This window comes from Melozone crissalis, unplaced genomic scaffold (genome assembly GCF_028551555.1).
Source record: "Melozone crissalis strain CALT ecotype California unplaced genomic scaffold, PUWL_Pcris_2 ptg000023l_1, whole genome shotgun sequence".
Classification (NCBI taxonomy): Eukaryota; Metazoa; Chordata; class Aves; order Passeriformes; family Passerellidae; genus Melozone; species Melozone crissalis.
In genome coordinates this window covers 437,431-465,115 of record NW_026535801.1, presented here as the reverse complement: position 1 = coordinate 465,115, position 27,685 = coordinate 437,431, and the positions used below count along the sequence as shown (strand labels likewise).

The 27,685-nt window shown below is 53.4% G+C and overlaps 1 protein-coding gene across 13 annotated transcripts in view; it reads left to right on the top strand.

The window, feature by feature from the left end:
* PCBP3 (poly(rC) binding protein 3) overlaps nt 1-20,068 on the top strand; it is a 43,925-nt gene extending 23,857 nt beyond the window's left edge. For 3 of the 13 annotated variants that reach the window (XM_054278084.1, XM_054278076.1, XM_054278078.1), the window contains 6 exons: nt 20-61; nt 3,984-4,062; nt 4,750-4,809; nt 7,954-8,006; nt 10,669-10,838; nt 19,782-20,068. In XM_054278084.1, coding sequence (XP_054134059.1) covers nt 20-61; nt 3,984-4,062; nt 4,750-4,809; nt 7,954-8,006; nt 10,669-10,838; nt 19,782-19,827 — 450 coding nt within the window. In that variant the 3' untranslated portion in view covers nt 19,828-20,068. Of the gene's footprint in view, nt 1-19; nt 62-3,983; nt 4,063-4,749; nt 4,810-7,953; nt 8,007-10,668; nt 10,839-12,492; nt 12,757-19,781 lie in introns of those variants that run through there. The other 10 variants (XM_054278086.1, XM_054278079.1, XM_054278089.1 and 7 more) reach the window with 7 other exon arrangements.
* The last annotated feature ends 7,617 nt before the right edge of the window (nt 20,069-27,685 follow it).

The following is a 27,685-nucleotide window of genomic DNA, read 5'->3' as shown; positions in this document are numbered from 1 at the left end:
CTTTGCTTTTCCTTTACAGGCCTATACAATTCAGGGACAATACGCTATTCCACACCCAGATGTGAGTTTTACCCTAATTTTTCTTATACCCTTTTCTGTCACCTGCATGCTACTGTCAATTCACATAATATTAATATTAGCCAATAATATTAATAGTGTATTTTCAAAGTAACTGGCCATGTGTAGTATCTGTAATACCTTGAGTAGCCTTTTAACCTGTAAGCACTAAACTTTATTACTTCTGAGGACTTGGCCTGATGCTAAAATGTTTGCATTATTCAGTGCTATCCCTTTGTTCTGAGAGAAACCTGTGCATTTTGTGCCTCAAAAGGATCAAAACAGGGGAAAAAAAAAAACCCCAAAATTTTCCCTTCTATTTTCCCCTTGTCTTTAAAATTTTGGTAAGCCAAGGTCACATTTAGCTGCTGAGTGCCTTGGTGGGGTGGGAAGAAGCCAGAGCTCTGGCTTCTTCCAAGCCTGGGCAGGTATGTGCCTTTCTGAAGGGGGGCTTCTTTGGGTGACATGGAAATTGGACAACCCCCCCACCTCGTCTCCCAGAGGGACGGGGCAGGTGTTGATGCTGAATCTCACCTTGCTGAGGGCCCCCAGCCCAGCGTGGTCGCCCCGGATTTGGTGGCTGTCTCGCTGCTGTGGGTGGCAGGGCAGCGTGGGGACAGCCCCCACTTCACCTCGGGCTCCTTGGGGCAGAGACAGGAGCTGCTCTGAGCTGCTCTCACTGAGGCTTGGGCTCATCCCCTGGGCTCCCATGCCTGTGGGGGGACATGGAGGGATCGACAGCTGGAATGTGTGCACCTGAAATTACCAAGGGAAATAGAAAATCAGTCCGTGTGGAGGATTTCTTTGAGGAAAGCAGTGAAGCTCAGCTTCTGAGGTGGTCATGGCTTTTAGAAAAGGCAGGGACTTTCTAAATGTGTTTCCAAGGGGATAAAATACCCATCAGGTCCCATTGCAGATGGTCTTTCCTGCTGTGAGGCAGGGTTCTGCAGTGGGGCTGAGGATGTGGCAGTAGGTGGAAAGTCTTCTCCAGTCAATCACCCGTGGCACGGGGTTGATGCAGCTCAGAGTTCCCTTTTCCAGTGAGTGCGTTGGGTACTAAATAATGGAATTACTTTTCCCGTGGTTGAGAAGGTGGCAAGGCTGTTTGATACCATGAATGCCTGCCCCGCATGGGAACATTAGGGAGCTACAGGCTGGATTTTCATCCTAGGAGAAATGTTTTCACTGGAATTAGAGGAATCCAGGCTTTGGCTTGTGACACCAGTATGTGTGTACTCTGAAGAGCCTGCTGTGATGGTTGATAAGAAATATTCCTCATTGTGTACTCTTTGCTTTTCCTCCAAAAGCAGAATATAACAAAATAACCTGTATAGTTAGGATAGATCAATGCAGTCTTTATCCCAGTTTTTCTTTGCAAGTGGTGCCAACAGCTCAGTGTTTTCCTTGTTCCTATATTCCTCTGATTGTCAGGATTAAAATACATTTGCTGACTGCACTGTGCCCCGCTCCCAGCAAATTTCCTGAATAAAGCTGTTGGTAGAGGGGCTACTCACATCCTTACTCTCAGGTTGTTCTTTCAATGACTGGTCCTTTCAAACAATGTTCAGTGCAGAATCCAGTCTTGAATGTGCTTTTAGGGCATTTTAAACACATTTTAGGTGTCTGTGTTTAGTGGCTGCCCTTTGCAAAATGGGCAGAATTTTGAATGCCCGGTGTGTTCTCCTGCCATGATTTTGTCCCTGGAGAAGCACTCCAGGACAGGGGAAGCTTTGGCTCATAAGGGGCTTTAGCATTGCCTGGGTGTTTTTGGCTGTTAGGGATGTGATGGGTAGCTGCCTGCTGTCCCAAAAGCTGCGGGATCATAGAGTCAGAGACTGGCTTGGGTTGGAAAGACCCTTAAAACTCATCTCGCTCCAAACCTCTGCCATGGGCAGGGACCCCTTCCACTGTCCCAGGCTGCTCCAAGCCCCGTCCAACCCGGCCTTGGGTGCTGCCAGGGATCCAGGGGCAGCCACAACTTCTCTGGGAACTCTGTGCCAGGGCCTCAGCACCCTCACAGGGAAGGATTTCTTCCCAGAATCCCATCTAACCCTGCCCTCTGTCAGTGTGAAGCCACCTTGTCCTGTAACTCCGGGCCCTTGTCCAAAGTCCCTCTCCAGCTCTCTTGGACCCCCTTTAGCCCCTTGGAGCATCTCCGTGACCTCCTCTGGACTCACTCCAACAGATCCATGTCCTTCCTGTGCTGGAGTCCCCAGAGCTGGATGCAGTACCTCAGGTACAGTCTCACCAGAGCAGAGGGGATGAGCTAGAAGAGATGGACGTAGCAGCTTTTTCCATGGCACCTGGATGCAGCCATCTTCTCCTCTCCTAGACTTGTTTGTTGCTCTAATTGCAGGGGCTGCATAAATACCACTATCTGAACTATGTCTGGAAGGTCTACTAGGTCAGTGTTAGAAAAGATTTTGGTCTTCCCCACGTGGCAAAGCAGGACCCCTGTCCCAGGGCATGGCTGGAGCCCACTGGGCAAAGAGATTTCATCTGGAGTCCTGCCAGTGGGACCAGGTGTCACAAGGAATTCCAGAAACAGGGTGCAGCTCCAGGATAGTTCTGAAGTTAAAAAGCATTAGATGCTGATGTCCCTGCTCCCTGCAGGAGCAGTAGCATGCCCAGTGTTATCTGGAGACAGCTGTGTTGTGGCAGGAGCCCGTCATATCACACCTTTGGCTAAAGTAAGCCAAAGACAGCCAAAATAGGCACAGAGATGTGCAGACACCTCTTTTTGTGGTGTGGTGAGACCTCTCCCCTGAGGCAGCAGAGGCTGGGTGTCCTCATGCCTCTCCAGACAGGACAGGGATCCCACAGGTAACCTGTCCAGGAATTTTCAGGTGTTTCACTCCTTCCTGCTGCTTCCCTCCAGCCTCCCCCAGTGTGCTCAGGCCCCCAGGTCAGCTCTTCCCAGCATTTCCCCCTCACTGCTGCCAGCCAGACCTCCTCACTCTCCCTCCCTAGCCCTGCTGCAGCAGCAAGGAGACATTTGAGTCTTGTTGCCCCCCAAAACATTGAAACTATAACTCCTGCCTCCCCATTGCCAGGGATGATGGGCAAAAGAAGCAGTTTAAATTTAGGGGGTGATACGGTGCTGAAAACCCCCAGAGCACCTGTGAAAGTGGGAGGTTGTAAAGAGTCTCCCCTCCTGCTCACTGCCAGTCTTCAGCCCAGTTGGGTTTGTTTTCTTTTCTTTTCCTGTCTTTTTGGTTTTTTGTTTTATTTGGTAGTTTTTTTGTTGTTTTTTTTTTTTTTTTTTTAATTTAGAGCAGTAAAACTGAGCACAAAATGTATTCCAAACAAACACCTCTCTCCCTATGAAACTCTCTGACCAGGCAGCCAAACCTCCTCAGCACAACAAGGGATACAAGGATCTGAAATACCTACTGGTCATGACTGAAGCCCATAATTCCCCATATTTCTAATGAGCTGGCATTTAGAAATGTGGTTTATCCATCTCCCGTTGGGAGAGGCCGTTCCAATTGGAGGCACAGCACAGGAATGTGTGCTGCGGGGACAAGCGGTGACAATGTGGCTCTGGTGGCACAAAGAGGGTTCCTGGCTGCTGGCTGTGACGCCCACCAGCTGGCCTGCACGGAGGCAGAGGAGTTGAACTGACACTAAGAATGGGCTTCTTGCTGGTATCGTACTTCAGACCCTGACCAAGCACTTCTGCCAAAGATTTGGGCTTTATTGCACTATACCCAGGCCAAGTCCTTTCTGCTAATGTTTTTGCCATGTCTCACCATGGCTTCCTGGTTTAGTTTTTTTTTTTGTTTTTTTTTTTTAATTTTTATTTTTAAGTTTGTTTTCCTTTTCCCCCACCCGCCCCGTTATAATTTTGTTCTTGCTTTTTGGTGTGACTTGTTGTACTCTATGACAATAACCTTCTTAGCTCTAATGTCCCTCCTACCCCTCAGCAGTTGACCAAGCTCCACCAGTTGGCTATGCAGCAAACCCCCTTTACTCCCCTTGGACAGACCACCCCCGCTTTCCCTGGTACGTACCCACACACCCTTTCAAGATATCCTTCTCTTACCTGTAGACTTTCTCTCTCTTTCTAAACTCTTGTTGTTTAATGGAAATGAGCAGGGCGAGTAAAAAGCAGCAATATCCATGGGGAGAGGTTAAGGAGAGGCTTGACGGATGTTGTGGGGGGCTGTGGTGCTCAGGGCGAGCTCTCAGCCTGGGCTTTCCCAGCAGAGGCCGTGCGCACCATCCCTCCCTCCTTCCTTCCACGAAGGAGGCGGCATCCTCTGCCCCGCGCCACTCCAGATTCTGGCGGGACACCCGCGCTTTCCCGGCACAAGGCCCGGGCTCTCCCGGCAGGACACCGGCACCCTCCCGGCAGGAGCGGCTCGGGCCGGCCGGGCGTGCTGCCGCGGGGAGCGGTGCTGAGCCAGGCAGGATGGAGCTGCCGCGGTGGGAAGGAGGCATGGCCGGAGGGGGCTGCGCTGATGGGAGGACAGCCAGCCCCAGCATGGCCCGAGCCTTGTCCTCAAGGCCGGCATGTTCCTGGTGACCTGGGAAGCAGATAGAGCACAGGGGATGGAGGTACATAAAGTACTGCTTGGAAATTACTGTTCTGACAGTATGTTCATCATATTTTGAGCTTCCTAGATGAAGTGACATTGCTTATCTCCTTGAAGGGAAAAGCATTAAACCTGTTTCTTCTTTGCTCTTCAGGAGAAAAGCTGCCCTTACATTCCTCCGAAGAAGCTCAAAATCTGATGGGCCAGTCATCAGGTAAAACACAAAGCTAGAAGGAAGTAAGCAGGCTTTGGTTGAAATGTATTCCGTAAATAGGACTGTGCCGTTGTTGTGCTCCGAGAGGAATCATGGTATTCATGGAGAAAACAGCAGATTGTCTTGGTGTGCAGGAAGAGATCAGGCAGCACCGTTCTCCTTGTGCAGCATGTCAAAGCAAAAGTGCCTGGGCTTTATTACCTGGCTCTGTAATGTTTTTGTGCAATTGCCATAGAACCACAGAATATCTTGAGTTGGAAGGGACCCACAGGGCTCATGCAGTCCAACCCCTGGCCTTGTACTGACACCCCAACAATCCCACCGTGTGCCTGGGAGCATTGTTCAAATGCTCCTTGGGCTCTGGCGGCCTTGATGCCGTGCCCATTCCCTGGGGAGCCTGGTCAGTGCCCCTGCACCCTCTGGGGGAAGAGCCTTTTCCTGATGTCCAGCCTGATCCTCCCCTGGCACAGCTTCATGCTGTTCCCTCGAGTTCTGTCCCTGGCCACAGAGAGCAGAGATCTGTGCTGCCCCTCAGGTGTGGTGAGGTCTCCCTCAATGCTGTCTGTGTACCAGGAAGATACCGGAGTCATCACCCTTATTCCTGCATTTAATTTTGCATAAACTTTGCTCAGAAGCAACAGAACAGTGCTGATGGGAACAGCCGTGACAGGCAGCTCCGAGCCATTCAGGGTGAGTTGCAATTTTAGTGGGACAGGACCCTGAGGACCCACCCGAAGCATGGCTGCAGCCTTGGAGAAATTTTGTTGTCAGATGTGCCATATTCATCCGTATGCAAGAAAAAGATTTGTCTTTTGTTTTCTACCATTGCATAGAGGAGCTATCTTGAGACCTGGAGGCTCACAGGCAGGATGAGCCAGACGTAGGGCACACAGACATCCCATGCATGCCTGAAAGGTTTGGTGACAGCACCTAATTATGAAAGCAAGCGTAGCCCGAGCAAATAGACCCCACAAGATTGCAGAAATACAGATTTCATGACACCGACCTGTGCAGCCATGTTTTCTGCATGCCCCCTTTGCCCTTTGCAGTCACCCAAGGCATTAACCCTGCCCTGACACCCTTGTTACAGCCTCAAGGACTGCTTGTACATATCAGAAAAGGAGGATCTGGAGTGATGAAATAAACAGTCTCCAGATCATGGAGAAGAATGTGGCCTTTCCTCAAAGGCTGTGTGATGGAGGGATGGTGCAGTGCCATGGCACCTGGTGTTGCAAGGGCTTTCAGCATCATCCATGTCATCTGAGTGTGGGATGGAGGATGCTGCCTAGGAGTCTGAGGAGCTTAGTTTGTGTTCCCTAAGATCCCTGGATGCCTCAGTGCTGCTCAGAGCCCTCACTGGTGCTCTGCTCCCTTTGGAAGACATTTTCTGCCACACCCAGGCTGCTGCTGAACTGAGCCTTGTAACACATGGCCAAAGGAGAGGGACACCCTCACCAGAGGGATATGTCTGTGATGGCTGCAGTCCACCTTGCCCCACACTGTGAGGAGGCTCAGTGTACCGGCCGGTCCAGGTGAAGTGTGTGCTGTAAATGCAGCATCGAGCATTGACTGTGGTGTAATACCTGGGCAGGAGATGTTTTGTGCAGGCTTTGGCATTAGTACCCCTGGCAGGGGTGAATGACAGCAGAGGGCTGCCAGCTGGAGGATTTGCATCCTCATTCCCTGCAATTCCTCTCCTCTCTGTGGTCCCAAGTGGAAAGTCTGGTGAGGAAGCCTCCTGCAGGCAAATGTCAGCAATGTGTATCTGGGAAGATGCATTCAGGAAAGCACAGGAAGTACGTTGTCACACAATCATGGAATGGTTTGGATTGGAAGGGCCCTTAGAGCCCATCTTGTTCTACCCCCGTGCCATGGGCAGTGACACCTTCCATTAGAGCAGGTTGTTCTAAATCCCATCTCCCCTGGCCGTGAACACTTCCAGGGATGGAACAGCCACAGCTTCTCTGGACAACTGGTGCCAGGGCCTCCTCACCCTCACTTCCTAACATCCTAAGATCATGCATGAGCATATCAGAGATAACCAGAGCTCCTCTTCCTCTGTGCTGAGGCCCTCCATGGAAATATGTGAGGAATTGGGTGCTGCTGCTGTCTTGTTTTACAGGAGCCCTGCAGTTCCAGTCTCTTTGCGCTTCTTCATTCTGCACCTCCTTAACCACCCTCTTTCCATGGATGCAGATCTGGCAGTCTCTTCTGCTCTTACAAGCTTTCATCAGTGGTTTATATCATAAGGATAAGGGGTTTTTTTCCAGTTACTGCAAATTCCTGTCAGGCACCATACAGCTTCTTTCTTGCAGATTTCACACAGGACATCCCTGCTTTGGCACTGAGGTGATTTAATATGGGAACCTAGGAGCACTATGGCATGGTGTCCTCTTACTTCTGGAGCTGCATTCACAGGGTATCCTGCTGGCTCCAGCCATTCCCACCATGGAGGAGAGAGCTCTCCCTGACCCAGGGGAGGGTGGGAGGAAGCATGCCCCTGCCTTTGCTCCTCACTGTGTGATTTTGGAGGGAAGCAGGATCTAAATCTCCATACTGTTCACCTTTCTTTCTCTTAGGAATAAGAGGGACAGGTGGTCCTGGTCCAGCTAGGTTGCATGTCTTAACAGTCTGACTCATATTCAGCATGAGAGTCTGTGGGACTTAACTTGCAGAGGACTTGTGCTGCCGGATCCCGCAGGGACGTTGGTTTTGGGGCACCAAGCTGCTGTCACATGCCAGCAGCTCACTGCTGCTCCATCCAGAGGGGGCTGGAGGGTGCATGGACAGCATTCTTGTGGAGCAGGTGGGTGTCCCAGCCGGCATGCTCTCTGCTGCTCTGTGGGAGGTGCTTAACCCACCTCTCTGCGCTGATGCTGGAACCTTGCACCCTCCTCTGAAGCCATTCCCAGTGGATAGGATGAAGGGTGGGAAGCGAGGCACTCGTGGGATGCAGGGAAGGTGACACCCAGCTCCAGCAGAGTCAGGTAGCAACTGTCTTCCTCCTCCTTGTCCCGGAGTGTGTGATCCCCTTCCCCTCCCAGCCCGGAGCAGGACGCAGCCTTGGCAGTGTTGCGGGAAAGCAGCGGAGCTTCATCGCGTTGCCTCTGCCAGCTCTAACCATGTTCCCTTGCATCTGCCCAGGTTTGGATGCCAGTCCCCCGGCCAGTACTCATGAACTCACCATTCCCAATGATGTAAGTAAATCCAAGTGCTTCCTTGGCATGTCCATGTGTGTGTGTGTGTGTATATACACATACATATATATACATACATGTGTCTATGTATAATGTGCAGCCATTTGGCTTTGTTAAATATATTTAGAGATGTCCCTTCCCCATATTCCCTCATCCTTGTGCAGTCGGTTGGGGATCAGTCTGCAGCACAAAGCGCCCGTTGGACTTTACTCCGTCGGTAGCTTGCCCAGGTGCAATCCTTAATGCTCCATTTTCCTTTCCAAGTGAACTCAGTGCTCATGAAACATGCCCAGTTGATAGCATTGGGAAAGGGAGAGAGCTCCCATGCCAGCTCTGAATTAACTCTTAATTGCTTAATCAGGCCGTGACGGGTCTGAGATGATATTCCAGCTCAAGGGTAGTGATGGGGTGGGGTGGTGGGGGAGAGGAGGTAAGTAAGTGACATTTCTGATGCCACAAAGTGCCACATGAGTGTCTGAAGGACAGTGTGTTTCAGTACTGCTGGCAGGCAGCTGTGAGGTCTGATAGGTGGAAGCTTTGTGGTAACATGGGTGCTGGACTGGGATGTTTGCTGGGAGGAGGCTGGAGCCATGTTGAGCTGGGAGGAGGTGGGATGGAGAGCATGACACAGCCACCACCTGGATCCATGAGCCTCACTTGCTTCTGGACTGGTTTCTATGGATTAAGACCCAGTCTGTGCTCAAATCAGGATGAGGGCAAGTGGAGGCATGACATCCAGTCTCCATTCCCATGTCCATCACTAACAAGCACCTTTAGCCCATCCCCATCAGGAGTCTCTGGATAGGGCCTGGCAGCAGTTGCTCTTTCTTCCTGCTGTTCACCAGCAGCTGGCAGTGCCGTGGAAGGTCAGCAATCCCAGCTGCAGCTGCCAGGCGCCTCTGCCAAGACTTGTGTCCACCAAAGAGACATGCAGTGCAAGAGCCTGTGAGCACCTGCTGGCTGAAACCCTTGGAGATGCTTCACCCTGGGTCAAATCACCACGGGAGGGATCTGCAGAGCAGACAGTGGGGGCTGATCCCAGATCTGCTCCACCCAGCAAGGACCCCTGTCCGGAAGCTGCAGAGGGCTCTGCAAGCGCTCCTGAGGTTCCAGCAGCCATGTCTGCTGAGCATGCAAGACTGTAGCAGTGAAGGTATCTTCAGAAATATGAAGAGACCCCGTGCAAAAGAACTCACATGGGAGGAAAGGATGCCAGGAGACCTCTGAGAACTCAGGAGCACTTGGAGCGTTCACTCACCAGAGGCCGAGCTCTCGCCAGACCTGGGAGATATTAGATGTTATCACCTGGACCTTGAAAAACTGCTCCTTAGCTCTCCCCATTGTTGTTTCAAAGGCTTTTAAACACCCACTGACACCCTCTCAGGAAGCAGAGGACAGGTTTGTGTTCCTTTAAGAGTCACCAGGTGTGTTTTAGTGGTGTAGCTTGGAGTTGTGCTACAGCAGAATGAAATCAGATGATACCCATCTTGCTGCTCCTCTGACTGTCAGAAACTTGAATGTTGTTCAGCTTGGGTGTAGCTGAGCATCTGCTTAAATAGTTTGGCTCCTCAGGTCTCTCCAGCAGATTTTCATTTGCTGAACCAGCTTGGAGTTATTTCTGTGATGTGAAGACCAGGATGGGCTGAACATCTTCCCACAGACCCTGGGACAATGGATACCTTTCCAGTGTATATTCAGGTCCATATGGGATAAACCACCATGGCAGCCCCATGGTCTGATCAAAGGATCAGGGAGTATTTGGAGGAGTAATCATCTTTACTTATACTGTACAGAAATCCAGCAGCTGCCAAGATGAACATCCCATCTATAAAATGCCCTTGGAAAAGAGCTTAAGCAGCCTAAAAGGGCATGCAGAGCACTTCATGCCTGTATTGGTCAAGCTGGATATCCCCGTATGTGTTACCAGGCTTTGGAGATGATTTGAGGAAGATGCATAAATGAGCAAAGACCATTGAAGAAATTCAAAACACTGAGGATCATGGAGGAAATTCAAGGGATGAACAGTTGAGGAAATTCAAGTCTCCATCTGGCTCTCATTTTTTCAGAAGAGTATGAAAGACGTGTTTTTATGCAGAGTCCACCTTTTCTGTGGGTGCCACTTGTGCCTGCTGGCGAGCCACTGGATTGCACCAAAAGAGCTGGAGGGGGTAGCAGAGGCACTGAGGGTGTCTCAGTGGGATAGAAGAAATGTGGGATGGGGTCACTGCACCAGCTGATGAGGGGACTCCTGGGGTTGGCCTGTCCCCAGTGAAGGCAGCAGGCTTGTTTCCTTCTAGTAATGTGTCCAAACCACCTTTGGGTTTGCTTTGACTGGGAAGGGGATAAGTACTTGCAAAACATTGACCATTCATTAAACCATGAAAATTATTATTGCTGAAATGAGCCCTCCTTGAAGCCCTCTGAGGTGCTGGGCATCATGTGCAGATAATGGAGATTCGTCCCCACAAGGAGCAGAGCAGGGCAGGACTCTGGATGTGTCCTTGGAGGACTGTGCTCACGTGCTGGTGGGAATCACCCTGGGCTGTCCCTCTCCCGTTTTCATGAGCATTAAGGTCACTCTTGTCCCAGGCGTGCTCACGTCCTGCTGGTGACTGCCAGAGCTGCTGCTTCTCAGACATTCCCTCCGTGCTTTCTTTCCTAGCTAATAGGCTGCATAATCGGACGCCAAGGGACCAAAATCAATGAAATTCGGCAGATGTCGGGAGCGCAGATCAAAATCGCCAACGCCACGGAAGGGTCATCGGAGCGCCAAATTACCATCACAGGAACCCCTGCAAACATCAGCCTTGCGCAGTACCTCATCAACGCCAGGTGAGACCCCCTGCCGACCTCCACCGCCTCCCACCACGGCCCATCCCGTCCCGCTGGCTCGCTGGGAGCACCCCATGCTCCATCCCGGTGCCATGGGCCAGCAGGGGCTTCCTGAGGCCGGCTGGGATGGACGGTGTCTTGCTAAGACCTCTGAGCAGGGACCAGACACTGCCAGCAGGACATCTGGCCTCAGCTGGCACTTTGGCTGGGGACCAGGAGCCACCATGCTGCTGGCGGAGCGGCCACAGGTCGTGCCGGGCACCTGCCTTCCCTCCACCCTCGCTCAAGGATTTTGCTCATGGGTGGGCAAAGTTGCTGCTGTCTTTCCTGTGAATGAGGCAGGGGACGGGGACAGGAATGGAGCTGAGCCACTGGCAGGGAGGCGTCACTTGGGACCTGCTTGCTGGGATCCCAGCATCGCTTACTGCCTCTTCCACGTGCTTCCAGGCCTCCAAAAGGCTTTCCTCCATTCAGTGACAACAATCAGTCCAGTAAACACAGGACATGGGAATGGCCTGACTGCTTCCTTTTCATCATGAAAAGCTTGGCACTGCAGGACTTCACAGGGGCCAAGGGTTCCCAGCACTGCTGCCGTCTGGGGAGAGACGCAGCCTGTGCCGTGGTGAGGCGTAGCTGCAGAGATGAGCTGGGGACCTGTTCCATGCAGGCAGGGAGCTGTGTCCAGGGTGCTCACTCAGACCTGTTTGCCTGTGTCTGTGGACTTGTGGGAAGTGAGTTTAAGGGGATGCAGGAGCTTTCTGGTATCTTTGCACCCACCTGGCAGAGCCACTCAAATGGGCCCATCCGCCTGGGCAGGATTGATGCCGTGCCAGCCCGCTGCCAGCCCCGGATGCGCGCAGGACGGAGGCTGCTGGCAGGGCCCCGAGGACAGGGGGCTGCTGGCGGTGATGGACACTTGTTGGGGTGTGGGCTGGGAGCACCGGTGAGGTCTGTATGTGCTTTCTCCTCCTTGCACCCAACCCACTCGAGCCCCGACCCGTAGCAGACCCCCGCCATCCCATCCTGCCCTGCTATCCCGCTGCCCATGCCCGTGGCACCCCTCGCCCTGCTCAGGTGAGGGACGGGGCCAGCCCCCCACCCGCGGGCATGGCTGAGTGGCTTCCCTGCAGATCCTTGCCAGTGTCCCCCCACCCTCCCTGAGACAGGAAAAAGAAAAGAAAAAGAAGTGGCTCTGAGTTGCTGGGAAGGGCAGGCTGAGCTGCCCCTGTGCAGAGGTGACCTGGTGGGGCAGCGCAACAGGGCTCAGCCTCTCTCAACCAGAGCAAAACAAAGCAGCCTGGGGAGCTGGCGCAGCTGCCTGTCCCCCGTGAAGGGATGCTGCTGGAAAAGAAGCTGTGCTCTGGGATGACTCCTGCCAGCACCTCTGGTGAGTGACACCCCTGCCGCGGCCCAGCTGCAGTGAGGAGAGGGAAAGCCAGCCAGCCATTTTGCTGGCTCTGTGCTCCAGCCCCCCATGCCCTCCTCGGGGGACCGCCAGGCCACCCAGTGATGCTCTGCCCACTCCATCTACACGGGATCTGGGCAAGAGGAGGAGCGCTGCCCTGCAGGGTCTTCGTTTTCTTTTCTGCTCTGGTGATTAAGCGCTTGTTTTTTGTCTCCCCCCCACCCCTCTCTCTGCCCCTGTCTATTCTAGGCTGACGTCTGAGGTCACTGGAATGGGCGCACTCTAATTTCCACCCACCATCCTCCACTCCGCACCACCCGACCCTCTCCAGCCACCGGCACTCCACCCAGCCTGTACTGCCTGTACATTTACCGTCTTCCCTTTGCCTCCACAGATACTCTTTTCTTTACTAACATATATATATATATATATATAAACACACAGGCGCGTATGCACACACTGGAACGTTTCTTTACAAGCTCTTTAATCTGTGCTCCCGAAGCTGCTCCCAAATTCTTTGGTTATGGTCCTTGTTTTCAGCGTTAGGGTGTTAATTCTTCATCTGCTTCATCTGCTTCTAGGGGACAGCGGGGTGGGGGAGGGGGGGGGCGTTGTTTATTTTCTCTCACTTGGCAACACTTCAGGAGCTGGCGGGGTCTCTAGTGTCAGTCTAGCATAGCTACCTGTACATTGAGTTGATGTTGGCGGTACTTTCTGTAGCGTATGGACATAATGATGCCACCCAGAGCTGTGCATGTTTCAGACGAATTCATTTTTCTCACCCTCCTTCCTTTGGTGCTCCCCCTTGCTTGTCCTGGCTCACCTTCGCCGCCTCACGCCCCTGCCCTTAGGGTAAGGGCATACTTTTCACCCTGTGTTATTTGGGAAGCAGAAGCCAAGTACGGGTTCAGCCTGCAGGCTTCTCTCTTGGAACATGGCATGGTCCAGACAAGCCCATTTTCCTGCTAAGCTAAGGCAATCACAGACACACAGATACACACAAATGCTCTTTTCTTTTTTAACTAACAAGCACCTGGAAGTGGGAAGAACTCAGCTGTATGGGACTCACACCCCCAGGGGCCTTTGAAAGCACTCTTTTGGCAATCCCCCACAAGCAAAACCTCAGGAAGCTCTGTGAGCCAGCTGTGTTTGTCGTTGTTTGTGTTCAATAAATGTCTGTGCAGCTCTGGTACTGATGGGCTCCGATTGTTCTTCTCCTGGGTCGCCCCAACAATGCCAGCCCCATCCTTCCCTCTGCATCCTTCCACACCTTTTTAGCTACTTGGAGGGAAGGTAGGGGTTGTGTGCAAGAGTTCTCCATTTTTTATTATTATCATTATTACTACTATTATTATTTCTCATCAGCATCATAATTTTTTTTTTGTTTTCATTTTTTTAGAGAAATGACCAATGCACTTCCTGAGTGATTCCATGCTTTCTGTTTTTTCTTTTTTTTTTCCAAAGGGAGAGTATTTGACTTGCATAATCCTTTGGTTTTCCCTGAGATTAATTCATAAGTTATGGTGTGACAACCATCATCTTTCACTGCCCCCTTGTCTGGACGTATCTGCCATGTGTGTCTCCCACACCCTTCCCCAAGACCCTCTCTGCCCAGCCCTGCCTTCTGCTTCCCGGCTTTTCTTCTCTCTCCTGCCTCTCCAGCAGGGAAATGTACATTTTTTCATTTGTTAATTCCTGACTGTCCCTTTTCCCAGATTGCACATGAGGGGACCACGATACACTGTGTCCCCAGACAGCTGAGGCAGCCACACAGTACATTTTTGCACTGTACCACATGGAAAATGCATTGTTTTTTGAGGTGAGCCCCAAGACTTCCTGGGCCTTTCCCTGTCTTCAGCCCTCAGTACCACTGAGCAGGCACCACTGGCAGTTTCCGACCCTTCTCCTGCCAGGATGCTGGGCCACTTCTCCTCCTGTCTCCAGCACTGCCTGCTCAACACTCAGGCTGTGTCAGGGATCCTGGGTGATGCCACTGCATCCGTGGGGCCAAGGATGGGCAGAGGGCTGTGGGCTCCAGCAGGGAGCTGGTGAGGATGAGAGCCAGCCCAGGAGCCCAGAAAGGTGAAGGTGGTGCCGCTGAGCATCAGGGTTTGCTCTGCCCAGGTATCCTGAAACCTGTTCATGCTCAGCTGTCTGCAGCATTCCAGGCTTCTGTGGCTGAAAGGTGCTCCCAGGTGCTCCCAGATCCTCCATGAGGTGCTTTGCTGCCTGTCTCCAACTGCTTGCGCTGCTCTCCCTGGCACTTTGGGTTCAGCTGTGTATTTTGGGTGGCCCCAGCAGCCACACAAGCTCAAGAGCATCCCCTGGTTCCCCGTCCAGAGGAGCTCAGGTGCTGTGGGGAGTGCTGAGGGGCTCAGGTGGAGCTGGCAGCCTTTGCTGTCGCCTCCCCCGTGTGTTTGTGCTGATGCTGAGGATGGAGGGAGGGAGGCAGGCACCAAACAGGGCCTCCTCCAAGTCACCAACTGGCCAGCAAAGCACGAACCCCCCTGTCAAGGTGGTGAGTCAGCTGTTGGCAGGGGGCACTTCTCATTTTCTCCTGTTCCTCATTCTGCTTTAGAACAAGTGTTTTATCTGTTGGAAGAATGAAATTTATGTGTGTGAGACCCAGTGAAAATAACCACCCTGGTGGCCTGGGGGGTGAGCCAGGGCAAAAGCTTCCCATCCATCCCATTTCCACCACACTCCATGGCAGCCTGCCCGTGGGGTGCTGTCTCGTCAGAGGGGGATGGTGTATGGAGGAAGCCAGCCCATCCTGCCGCTCTTAGCTCCTCTGTGGAGCTGCAGGACAAGCTGGAGCACGAGGAGAGCTTCTTCATGAGGAGAAGATGGAGGCACAGCAGCAGCAGAATCACGTTGACCAAGACTGAGAAATCCATCCCAGGCCGACAAGGCTGTGGGATTCAGACACCTGGGGAAGGCTGGGGAGTGTGACAGCATCCTGGACACAGAAATGGCTTTGCACAGTGCCTGCAGATCACGGCTGCCCTGAATTCCCCTGCTCTGTGTGTGTGTGTGTGTGTGCTTCCTGTGCCGTTCCCCACCTCCACAGAGAGAGTGCTGCCAAAAATAGCAAATGCCAGGTTGGGTCTGCCAGATGCAGCTGAGCTCAGAGGCTGCTGCAGAGGGGCAGCAGACTGCAGCAATACCTCTGCACCCATCCCCACACCAGCGAACGCAGGGACAGCGCCCCTTCTGGGTACCATCCCCATCCCAGCCCACTGCCAGGCATCCATCGCCCAGCCAGGCTGCAGGAAGGCCACCCCAGGAATCAGGGCTGAGGCAGAAGAGGCTGGATGTGAGTGTTGCTCTGGCATCAGGCAGGTGTCCAAGACGCTGTGTCAAGGCTTGTGCTGCCACGAGGATGTGTGCTCATGGGAGTGCTCCAGGGAATGCTGGATGCGGCCACAGGGGGATAAGGGACAGTCCGAGCAGCAGCAGTCACTGGGTCACCTCACAGGAGCACTGCACAGTCACAGAATCCAGGAATATCCTCAGCTGGAAGGGATCCACAAAGATCATCGAGTCCAGCTCCTGATACTGCACAGGACAACCTGAAGCATCCCTCCTCCTGGCACTCTCCGTGACTTCACAACTTTTCTTTGGGGGTCACATTGCCAAGCTTATTTTGCAAATTTAAAAAGGAAAAAAAAAAAGATGAAACTCAGTGTTATGTGGGAATCAGCTTATCCTTCATCATCTGGGCTTGTGCTAACTTTGGAGAAAGAGGTGTTGAAACCATTGCAGCATCTCCTGGGAGCATGTTCATATCAACAAGGATAACAACAAAATTACAAAGAATGTATCAAACTCAGCTTTGTTTTCCTTGGGATGACTCAAAAGGAGATTTGCTGTTTTCTTTGGAAGGAGCCTCAGTGTTTTGCTTTGATTTGTGATAGGTCTTGGGTTTCCATTTTAGATTAACTTAAAATACTGTGATGATGCGTCCACAGTCGTGCCACTGGGAAAAAAAAGTCGAATTTTGCAGTGAATATTCAGTACAAGGTGAATGTCCCAGTTAATCAACTGAATAGCTTTAGTACATTGCTTTTCTCTCCCAGAACAATGCAGTGTTATCCAGCCAGAATGATTTAACATTTCTGGAAGCAACCAACTCAGTCAAACTCTTTAGAAATGAGTTATTTAGGGGGATATTTTGACTTTGACTGGAAAGTATTGGTCCAATGCCTCCTCCTGTCTCTGGAGTGTGTGGGTCTCCATCAGAGAGGGGCCAGTTGAGGTCTGTGCTCAGCCCTTTAGCCTCAGCTGAAGGTCCCCACTCCCCCCGCATATCCTTATCGTGCTCCCAAAATTGTTTGGAGTATTGTTCTGTGCATTTTTTCCCTCTAGTACAGAATAAGGCTGAAAAAAAAAATAGACTGTTTCCCCTAAGGGAAAGTGACTTTCACCGGGGAGACTCTGAATTTCATACTCTCTTTGAACTGTTATTCCAGCATTTGTTACTGTATCCATGATAGTCACTTTTAATTATATTAATTATATTAATTCCCGGTTTATGCTCCATTACCAAGGGTAATTTCCAGCCTCCTGTACGGGCAGAGGTAGAGTTTCTGGGGATCTCTGTGTGGTGCGGCAGGGATGAATGAATGCTTCATTCCATTTGCTCCCTGGCCACAGGGATGGAAGGCATCTCCCCCAGCCCTGCCTGGCTGGTCACTAGATGTCCCCATTGCCCGGCTTTTCGCGGATCATCCGCAGCCGCGCCGGGATGCGGGCGGCGCTGCGGTGTCCGTGCTTCCAGCGTGCCGGGGACAGACAGACACCCGCGCTGCGGGCAGGGCGCGGGTTTGGTGTGTGTGTGTGTGTGTCCGTGACACCGGGGACGGCAGCGACACCCGCGCCGTGCCCCTCGGCAGGAGCGGCCCCGCCGGTGCTGGGCCCTGCGTGGATCAGCCCGCACGGGCAGGGACGTGTGTGAGCGCCGCCCTGGCCATGGGGGGCACAAGCCCGAGCCCCTCTGGCTGGCACAAGGACAAGGTGTTGCCGGGGAGGCCGCACGGGTCTGAGGGCCCCAGGGAGGCATTCCCAAGCCGGCTGCTCTGTGCCTCGGCTGGCAGCAGGAGCCTCTGCAGCTGCCGGAATGGCTTGTGGAAAGGTCGTGGTCTCCGTGCAGCCCCCCTGCTCCCATGCTGGATGTTACAGGGAGCTGGGACTCTGCTGAGAGGGATATTTTTGCTTTCCCTTCAGAAGGAATGCAGCTGCAGATCCTGATCTGCTGTGCTATGCAGCGAGCCCCAGGCCCCTGTCCAAAGGGTAACGTGGCAGTGACTTTTAGGAAGTACTGAATGTACCAGATGTGCAACTCCCTCCACCCAGATGTGCAGCCCGCATCCGACTGCCCCGGCGCCCTTGTCCTGCAAAGAGGAAGATGACACTCCAGATTGCTCCAAAAGCATCCCAGAGATCAAATACTGCCAAGTTCAAAGCCAGGCTGGCTCTGGATTCCCACACTTGTGTTTAGGCAGTTTAACCACAGTGATGTCTCTTCCCAGAAATGATGATCAAGTCCACTCTGCACAACAGGAAGAAAATCAACCAGGAGATGGGGATGAGGACAGAGCAGTGGGAGGAGGCTTTGTGTGTGAGCCCTGTGCTGAACAGCAGAACTGTGGCTGATGTAGGACACACGCGCTGTTTGGGATCAAGGAATTGCGTTGATCCCAAAAGGATAGGCTGGGATGTGCATGAGGACTGGAATATTTGAAGCACACTTGGAGCGCCGTGTCCTGGTTGTCTGCAGGCAGTGTCACTGTTTGTCCCTGGAGAAAGCCTGTGTCTGAGAGAATTTGTGTCTGGATCAAATGGGATGAGTGGCACTTGTCTCTGGAGCTTCTCTGGGTTTTCTTGTGCCCAATGGAACTGGGTAGCACAGGATGCCCCATGGGAGCGTGGGCACGTGGGGGGTGTGAGGTGCTCTGTGGGCACAGTGGTGATGGGCCAGCAGCCAGCTGGCAGCGTGGCCAGGCCCACAGAGCCTCGAGGGATGGGGCAGCATCGCCCCGGAACTGAGGGCTGCGTGCACAGCTTGGGATCAAACCACAACCGATATCCAACAGGATTTACCAGTGCAAAGAGGAGCAGGCCATAATGTGCTCACCCAAAACCAGTCAGCTAGCGGTGTGGAGGGTTTTTTGGTGGGAGGACATTGCAGTGATGTAACCTGACACTGCTGCTGCAGCTGGTGATGTGGTTTTCCCAAGGGATGCTGCTCCGTGCAGCACGAAGCCATGCTCCCAAATCTCTTACAGGAGCACTGCAAAGGAGCTGTCAGTAAAAAGCCAGTTAAAAATGCAAACCCAGACGAACTGCCATTTCTGTGCTTAAAACAATTTTTCAGTTGCAGAGTAAAATTTATTCTTGTTGCAAGTAGATCTCCCCTCAACATATTTTGGGCTGAAGTGTGATTTTCAGAGCCGGGGCGGTGCAGTGCAGCACCAGGCAGAGGTTGTAGGGAGTGTGTGCCCCTCCCCAGTGCTCCTCTCTCAGCTGCCCATCATCCCCAGCACAGCTATGCCCTTGCTCATCACCCCCAAGTCTTGTTGATGGGGTCCAGCAGAACCAGCTCTCCACAGTCACCATCCCTGCAGCCATGGGTTAGTAGGGCAGAGAAAGGGCAGATCCTCAGCCCATCAACAGCCTCAGTGTGTTCAGATGGCTTCTCTGAAGCTCCCAAAAGGCCACTCTCAGCCCTCAGTGAGAACCCATGAGGCAAATGCAGCATGCCGTGCAACCACCTGGGCTCACCTGGCAGCCCAGCTCATGCTGGATGTGAGCTCCCATGGAAGAAAAGGGAGATTTGTTGTGGTGTAGCAGAGCTCTCTGTGGGCATGGCTCCTCCAGCTTGGCTTTTTGGGGTGTGGGTGATTTCAGCATCACACTGATCTGCCAGAGGCCTTCAGCTGTGCTAATGCAGCAAAACCTCTGCTTGAGGTTGTGGGGGCCTCTCACTGGTCAGAGTGACCCCCGAGAAATGTCAGAAAGTCTCTTTTCCCAGCCTGGTGCTTGAAGAAGGAGTCAGAGCTCTTCAGTTCTCAGTCTCAAGGTTGTTTATTGCTCCTTATCTATAAATTTTTTTCTTCTGTCCAGCTGAGGTCAGTTCAGCAAGACAGTCCAGGCACTCTGCCTGCCCCCAGTGTGGAGTTATGTCTTTATACTAAAAACTACATATACAACATTTACAATTACTTTCCAATACCTATCACCTGTGTTAGACACTGAGCTTCTACTCTAAACCAATCTGAAAGTACCAACATCACAGCAGGAGATGGAGGCCAAGAAGAATAAGGTGAAAGGCTGGACACACCCAGATCCCTCCATCTTGCCCCCTGAATCCCCATTCTAGAAACCCCAAAATCTACTTTTTCACCACGAGATAAATTCACTATCATTCTTCTTAATTTGTCATGGTTGCTCAGGGTGTTGAAGCAGCCTGAGAGGCCAGGAGGTGCCGGTGCGGGAGCCTTGGCCGAGCCCTGACCATCTCCCTTGCTTGCCCCCAGCTCTGCAGACCCTGACCCCCACGGGAGGAACACCTTCACCGCCTGACCTGGTGCCAATGGCCGATGCTTGAGCCCCCCTCCGAAGATGCTGCCGGCTTCCTGCGAGCTTCTCCCGCTCCTTCGTGGCACCCTTGGGGCCGCTACCCGCGCCCCCACCCGCGGCTGTCCAGACCCTGCTCCCTCGGCCGGGGCGTGGGGCAGCAGCGGGCTCGGGGGCTGGGGCAGCAGGTCTCAGGAGGACAGCAGCGTGCAGCCAGCGTGCAGCGGTTCCCAGTGCGAGCCACTGCTCTCCACCGCCCTCATCTGCGCTTCCTCGTCGCCCCTCACGCCCCTGATGCTTTGCGATGTATTTCGTGGCTTATCCGTGTCATTGCAATAAAGCTTTTGTTGCTTGAAGTGCCCTCCGTGGTGAGTGGAATGAGGCTGGGGAGCAAGCCGGGGTTTGGGCAGTGGGGCACCCACAAGGAGGGACGTGGGGTGCTGGGGGGCCCCCGTAGCACAAAAGCCTCGGTGCCCCCAGAATGGTTAATGGGGAAACTCAGCAAAATGTGGTTTGGGAAATGGGCCTCAGAGCCCTGGCTCCACTCAGCATCAGGAAATGATCCCACATGGGAGCAGGGCTGCCAGGAGGGAGGGGGAATGGGGGAGCACTGCACAGAGAATCCAGAGTGTTCCTGAAAGGCAGTGAAGACTGGGATTCATTATCCATCAGGGGACGTGTTTATAGCAGGCGTGAGTCACTGCCGGGCCCTGGGAGCAGCCCAGCAATCCAGGGGCTGCTAGCGATCCAGATGGTGTACAGGCTCCCCATCCAGCCCCACACAATGGCAGCTCTCAAACACACCCCACCAGCCCACCATGTGCCAGCCCTGCTGGACCTTGGAGCAGCCCTGGTGCTATGTTTGGACACATTGGGGCATGGTTTTCCTCTGGGATGCTTCCTTTCTACTCGAGAAGGGAAGCCAGAGCGCTGCCCCAGCTCTGCATGTTGCCCTGGTGCAGTGAGGGTCTCCATCTCCAGCCCATCCAGCCCTGGGCTTGACACACATCCAGGAGAGGCCAGCACTGCCTGCCCAGACCTCTGTCTTATGTGTAAACAAAGGCAAAAAAGCTATATTAACCTTTTTTCTCCATCTGGAATTAAATTTTCCAAGTGCACATCACCCCTTCTCCCATTTGGCCCTGCAAAGTGGTTGTGGCAGGCAGGCAGGGCAGTTCACCCTTCTCTACATCCTTGCTCAAACCCGGGGAGCAGCAGCTCCAAATCTCTGTGGAATCTGGAAGTCATCCTCCCCTTGTTTGTGGCACCTCTGACATGCCCTTGGCGGGGGTGCCCAGCCCTGCTCCCTGACAAGCCAACCACAACATGCAGCTCCAGGCCTGGCACCCACTTTTGACTAAAAACCAGGTTTCCTGGGTTTCTCCTGCCCAGGAATTGATTGTATGCTTTCACTTGGAGAAAAGCCCCTGTTGCTGCTCCCATCCCCTTCCCAGAGCAGCAGGGCCATGGAGACCACCCCACAGCGGGGTGTCACCGACAGGGCAGTGCTCTGGGAAATGTGGTTCAGGGCTCCTTTCCCCCCTCCCTGCAAGCCCTGGGCCATCCATGAAGTGCCTTCCGTGGCCTTTGCTGAGCCGGGAGACTTTCCCAGAGTCAGAGCCAGCCCCAGGTGGGAGCAGCCCTGGGGAAGGAGTCGGTGGGGCTGCGTGCGCAAACAACCCCAAAGGTTATTGCGCCCACCCACCCCAGCACGTGGCTTGAATCCCTGCCCAGGCTGGAGAGGTGGGATGCAGAGGGATGTGAACCACCTGGATGCACTGGCTTAACCTCTGCTGGACTCATCAGAGGCAAGAGAAAGCTGCTGTGCCCCACTGAAGGCATTTAAGGGTGCAGAGGCCCCACAGCCCTGTCCATTGCATCCAGCCCTTTGTGCTGGCTGCAGCTCTGTCGCTTCCTGCTGAGAGGGTGAGTGTTTGGAGATTAAAACAGCCTGTTTACCTTTGGCTGTGCCTCTGAAAAATAATAAACTTGTGGGGGGGGAGATGCTTATCTTTACACCCTGCTGGGATTCCACTGGCTGCAGCTTGTGCTGGAATCTGCTGCATGGAGCAGAGGAAATAGGCTTGAGGAGAGCAACCCTAGAACCATGGGGTGGTTTGGGTTAGAAGGGACCTTACAGACTATCTCATTCCACCCTCTGCCATGGGCAGGGACACCTTCCACCATCCCAGGTTGCTCCAAGCCCCGTCCTGCCTGACCTTGGGCACTGCCAGGGATCCAGGGGCAGCCACAGCTTCTCTGGGCACCCTGTGCCAGGGCCTCACCACCCTCAAAGGGAAGGATTTCTTTCCATATATCCAACAAAAACCTACTTTCAGTGTAAAGTCATTCCCCCTTCTCCATGGCTGGATGGTTTGCATTTGCTCCTCATTGTCTGTGAAAGATCCAAGGAAGATGCTCGGCACTGCTTAGAGTGGGCTGGGAAGACATTCTTGCCAGGAAGGATGGTTGACTTGTTTCATCCTTCTAGGAAAAGGCTGCAGCTGGATCTGGCTCTGGTGCGGAGGGAGCCGGGCTGCACGCCTTGCTGCATCACAGCGCTGCTCTGGAAGGGCACAGACACACCCAGAGCCTGCACAGCTGCTGGGGTGGTAAAAATAACGAGTATGAACACGCATGCTTGATAAAAATGGGAGCAGAAACAGCCTGGGAAGGGGCTGCTGGGAACTTCTGGGAGCTTACTAGATACGTGCAAGCTCCCGGGCTGGGGTGGACAATCCTTGTGGAAAACTATGGAAAGGATCCGGCTGGCTCTGTGCTGCGCTGTGCCAGGAAGCCAGCTGAGATATGCAGAAGGCAGCCAACAAGGAAGATGCTTTTTCTGTCCTTCCCAAGGCTTTGGGATTGATGCTTTGGTTTGATGCCTGCATCCACACGGATGCAGAGGGGGGCTGCAACCCGAGGCAGAGGAGAAGCAGGTTTTCAGCCTGTGTAGCTCGTCCCTTCGCAGTCCAGAGATGCAGGCTGGGCTCTGGGAGCGTGGGGCTGGCTGGAACCAGTGCTTGCAGCGCCCCCAGCCCAGGCAGGGCTGTGTCTGGCGGCTGCTCCGCTTTTCCGTGAGCGCCTGGGGCCTGCCTTCCCCAGGGAACGTGTGCCCAGCCTGGCAGGCATGCTCTGCTTCCTGGGAATCACCCAAGCCACGCCTTTCATCGCACAAGAGCGGAAAATATTCCACTGATGGGGTTAGTGCGTGGTTTTCCATCCCTTTTTCCTGGATGTACTCCACAAGAGGGGGTTCCTCTGTCCCCTGCCCCTCCAGTGATGTCCCCAGGGCTGAAGCTGGCGTGTCCCAGGGTGCTGCCTTTTCTCCAAGAACAGGAAGACAATGCAGATGCTGCTGATCTTTCTGGTTTGAGCCAGCGTTGTTCCCAAACAACGATGCTCCCAACTCCCCAAACCCCATGCTCTGGGCTGTTTCTATTTTCTGAGTGTAAAATAGAGGTGGGGGGAAAGTCCTGGAAGTGAATCTTGCTGCCCACCTTCACGCCTCCTCTGTGGGACAGAGGAAGAGAGTGTGGCTCTTAAACTGTGGGGTACCCCAAGTGTGTGTCATCCTGGCATCTTGTGGCTCCCCTGTGAGTCGAGAATTCCTGCAAGCACTGGGGTGGCCCAGGAAAAGGATCCTGAAAGCATTATCTCCTCTCCTCCAGCTCCCATGCCGTATCCACAACCTCCCTCTCATTCGACCCTCTCATCTTCCCTAAGAAGCTGAGCCAAGCTTTCCCACAGACCCAGACAGCTATTAGGGAAATATTATTACCAGATGGTTTGGTTTTTTCCATAAGAACAGAGGCCAGAGTGAAGTAATGGGGAAAACATTAACCCAGCACACACCATCCTGGGTGTGGGGACGTGGATTTGCTGCTGGAGCCGCGCTGTGTCCCGTCTGTGCCAGCACGGAAGGGGTCTGTAGAGTGGGCTGGAGGGGGACACTCACACCCTCCGTGTGCTGGATGGATGGGAGCTGGAATTCCCCGCTGGAGTGGTGGTGACCCCCTGAGGTGTCTTGGGAAGGGAAGAGTGCGTCCCCAAGCAGCACGGGAAGGGAGGGAGGGCTCCCCCGGCAGCTCGGACGCAGCTGGCAAGCAGCACAGCAGGCGAGTTCGTGCTGGGTCAGCGCTTTGCAGAGGCACCAATGTCCCAGCTGGGCTGCGTCTCCTGGGGTGGCTTCCAGCCCTTTGCAAGGAAAGGGTGCCAAGGGCCGCTTCGTAGGACTGTCAAGGGTTTTGGAAGAGGGGTTGTCTCTTCCACGGGGTGTTTTTCCAGGTGGGTGGATGCCAGACTCCCCTCTGGTGCTGCCTAGGCCTGCTCTGCCGTGGTGAGATTCTCCCAAGGCACCTCTGGGAGAGGTGATGTTTTCCTGCTCAGAGGGGTTTCTCCCTTGCCTCCTCCTGCAGAGATCCACTGTGGAAAGCTGAATTATCACGAGCAGAAGCACCACAAGCCACGCTCTTTCCGGTGGGGTTTGTGGTTGGTGCAGCACGGGGTTCGCAGTGCGGTTGCTTCTGTGGCGCAGGACTGGGCACAGAGATGGGGAGGACACTGGGATGGAGGCTGGGACAGACAGCTTGGGGTCCTACAGCCAGTCTGGGGGACCCTGGTAACCAGACACATGGAAATATCCATCATCCCAAACATTTCCATCACTGGGTGCCCACGTCCCCAGGGGTGGGGGGAAGGTGAAAAAGATGTCTCAGGCAGTTGGCAGGGCGCTGGTGTGCTTTGTGTGATTACAACCAGGGAAATTTTGGTGTTCCCTATCTGGGGCATCTCCCAGAACCATCTCAGGGGACAAAGTAGCCCCACGTGCAACCTGGCACTCGGTCCTTCTCTGCTTTCCAAAGCACCCTTTGGTTCTGTGTGTACTGATGGGTTCAATCCTGGCTTCTCCCATGGGAATTAATTTCAGCTCCTTTCCATGTTTCCTGTGGAAGCACTATTCTCCATTTCCAAGTGGATTTGATTAAAGGGAAGAAAAGGTTATATGGAAGAGTTAATATCGGAAAAACAGGGCAAATTCACTCTTTTCTCAATCTCTGGGAGAAGAAAAAGCAAAAATTCTGTCTCAAGTGTACTTTTTTTTCCCAGCACCCAGTTTGGTCTTGAATTGGACTGAAAATTTAGTGCAGTGCTGTGGTCTGAGACAGGGGAAGGAGGACACCCATTCCTTGGGGCACTTAGACACCCTGGAGGGGCTTCACTTGCCCATCTTCATGGCACTCCAGAGCGAGGATGATAGATGAAGGAGGTTCCCTGCTCTTGTCAGGGGGGACAGAGCCATAGGGCTCAATTTCTCTGTCCTCATCTGAAGAGGAAGGGGAGGGGACATCCTTCACAGGCCTGTGTTGTTGGATTTTGAGACACGGTGGCACGCTGCTAGTTCCACTGACTTGGGAGCGGATTTGTTTCCTGCAAAACTAGCTCACACTCTTCCAAAGAAATAGCTATTCAATGTCCTGAGGACACTGCTGGCTGTTGTCCATGGTTCAGCACCACAGACCTGGAAAAGACAATGATTTAAAATGCTTTGGAAGCTGGACGCTGCTCCAGCGCAGCGATGTGGTGAGATGCTCCTGGGACATCATGCGTGATGACAGCCCTGGGGGGCCAGGCCTGGGTTCCAGGCGGGCACGGGGGTCCCCAGTGGGGTGGGAAGAGCTCCCCAGGGCACACGGGCTCTGACAGGCTGCAGCTGCTCGGGGCCTCGCACAGGCCATACCACGATCATTAAGTCTTTGCTGACACAGCCAGCTGGCCTCCAGCTTTCTCCAGCTCTGCAGAGCTGCTCCCAGCAGGGGCAGCTTTTCCCTGCCTGCAGGGAGGGGAGGTCAGCTCTTCTTCTTGGGATAATCCCCTGTGAGGGAAGGGGAGAGAGGAAGGGAGAACGCTAAGAGGAAATGGCTCTGCTGAGCTGATGCATGAAGACAGATCCCTTCCCAGAACCCTTTTCTGGGAGTTGCTGGCTGGTTTTCAAAATCCCAGGAGAGTTCCCTTGTGGGAGCCTGAGGAGGTGTGTTGGAAAGCCAGATCAGGTCTGATCCCCATGAAGTGTCAGGCAGCAGGACTTGTCCCTGGGCATGCTTGCTCTCTGGGAGAGCATCTTCAGTAGGTTTGAGATGTTGTGAAAATTTGCCTTGCAGTGCCCTCATCTCCTGGTGCCACATGTGCAGCCCAGCAAAGCCCACACACCTCAGTGCCTGGGTGTTGGCTGGACTCGATGATCCTTGACAGTGCCTTCCAACTCAGCTTATTCTGTGATTCTGTAAATTCATGTGGGAGTGAAAAAAGTGTGCCTGAAGTTTTCTGGGTTCGTGAGGTTTCAGTTCAGCACATTCTGCAGATTATTTTCCGCTGCTTTTGGATGCTGTTTATCCAAAGTGTCATTTGATGTATCTGCTTGTGTAGAGTGGACAGGGTCCTCCACTGCTTTAACTCGTAATCAGTGGAGCTTCTGGGTTCTTCTGAGTTGTCTCAACTTGGGGCACCTCCAACTGCCAAACCTGCAACGTTTCTGCCTGACCATGCCCACAGAGATGCTGTCAGAGGTGACAGAGGTGGCAGCAGCCCTGCGTGGTCCCCCAGTGTGTCCTGCAGGTCTCCTGCTGCCTCCATGCACCCAGCCTGGGTGCAAACTTTGTGCCAGCTGGGTTTCTGCTGTTGACTCTTTGCTCTTTGGAGCCAATAACGTTTTATTTAATGCTTTATTTTTATTTTATTTAACGCTTTAAAATGTTTTATTTAAAGCTTTTGGTGCCCTCCTGTGCTTTTGAGAGCAAGTTACAGCTGCGGCTGTACCAGGGTCAGCCCTCAGGTATTTCACCTCTCCCCCTATCCCTCCATAGCAATTAATGTGGGGTTTGGCAGGACCTGGGACTTCTCCAGGACTATCTCCAGCTCTGGCCATAAAGAGCAGATGGTCAATCCCACCTTGGGGTGCCTTGCTGTAGAGGTCCTCAGGCTCTCCTGCCATCTTACCAAGTGACAAGATGCTCATCTCCAGATATCTCTAAGGACTTGTGCTCCTGTTTCTACCTCCTGGCCTTGACAGCTCTGACCCTGTTCCCAACTCCCTGCCTTGAGCATGGCCCTGAGGAGAAGGGTTTTTTGCAAACTTGGGTGACCCTGTGGGTTTCTCCTCAGTAACAAGCCTCTCTTGTTCCTGACTGGCTTGAGCAGAAAGCCCTGAAAGTCAAGAAAGTGAAGAAGGTGCTTCTCCGAAACTGAGAAGAGAGTCTCTCCAAAAGCCTTTGAAGAAAGTGCTTCCCAAAAAGTGTTGTGCCTCCACGGTGCCCCCATGCCCCCAGCTTCAGCTGTGCCGCGTGGTGGGGACTGCCCTGGCAGAACCCAGAGCAGATGTCCTGCAGGTTGGGATGTGACGGGAATGCCTGTCCCCCTGGCGCAGCTTTCTTGTCCCAGGAGCTGAGAGGAAACTGCTGGCAGGTGTCCCAAGCCCCCTGCTCCAGCAAGCAGGCTGAGCCCCATGCTGGTGGGTACTGCCTGCTCCAGGGCTCCCTGCAAGGCTTGTGGGGGTCCCAGGCACCAGTGGCTGGGCTGCCCTCGCAGGTATAGTGACATCCATAGAAAGGGTAAGGAGAAATGCTTCCTAAGTTTGACTCACAGCTGACATCGCCTGATCCCTCCCTCCGTCCTCAGGGTGGAGAAGTCTCCTCCTCACCCTTACCCTCCTTCCTTCTCTTCCTCCCACAGAAACCAAGAGGAAAGCGGTAAAAAAAAATATCTTCAGCGACTCCTGCCTCCAGACTGTGGCCTCGCTCAGCTGCTGGGTTTTCCTGCCCTGCTTATTTCCTTGGATCCAGCTCGATGGTAATCTGAACCGAGAAAC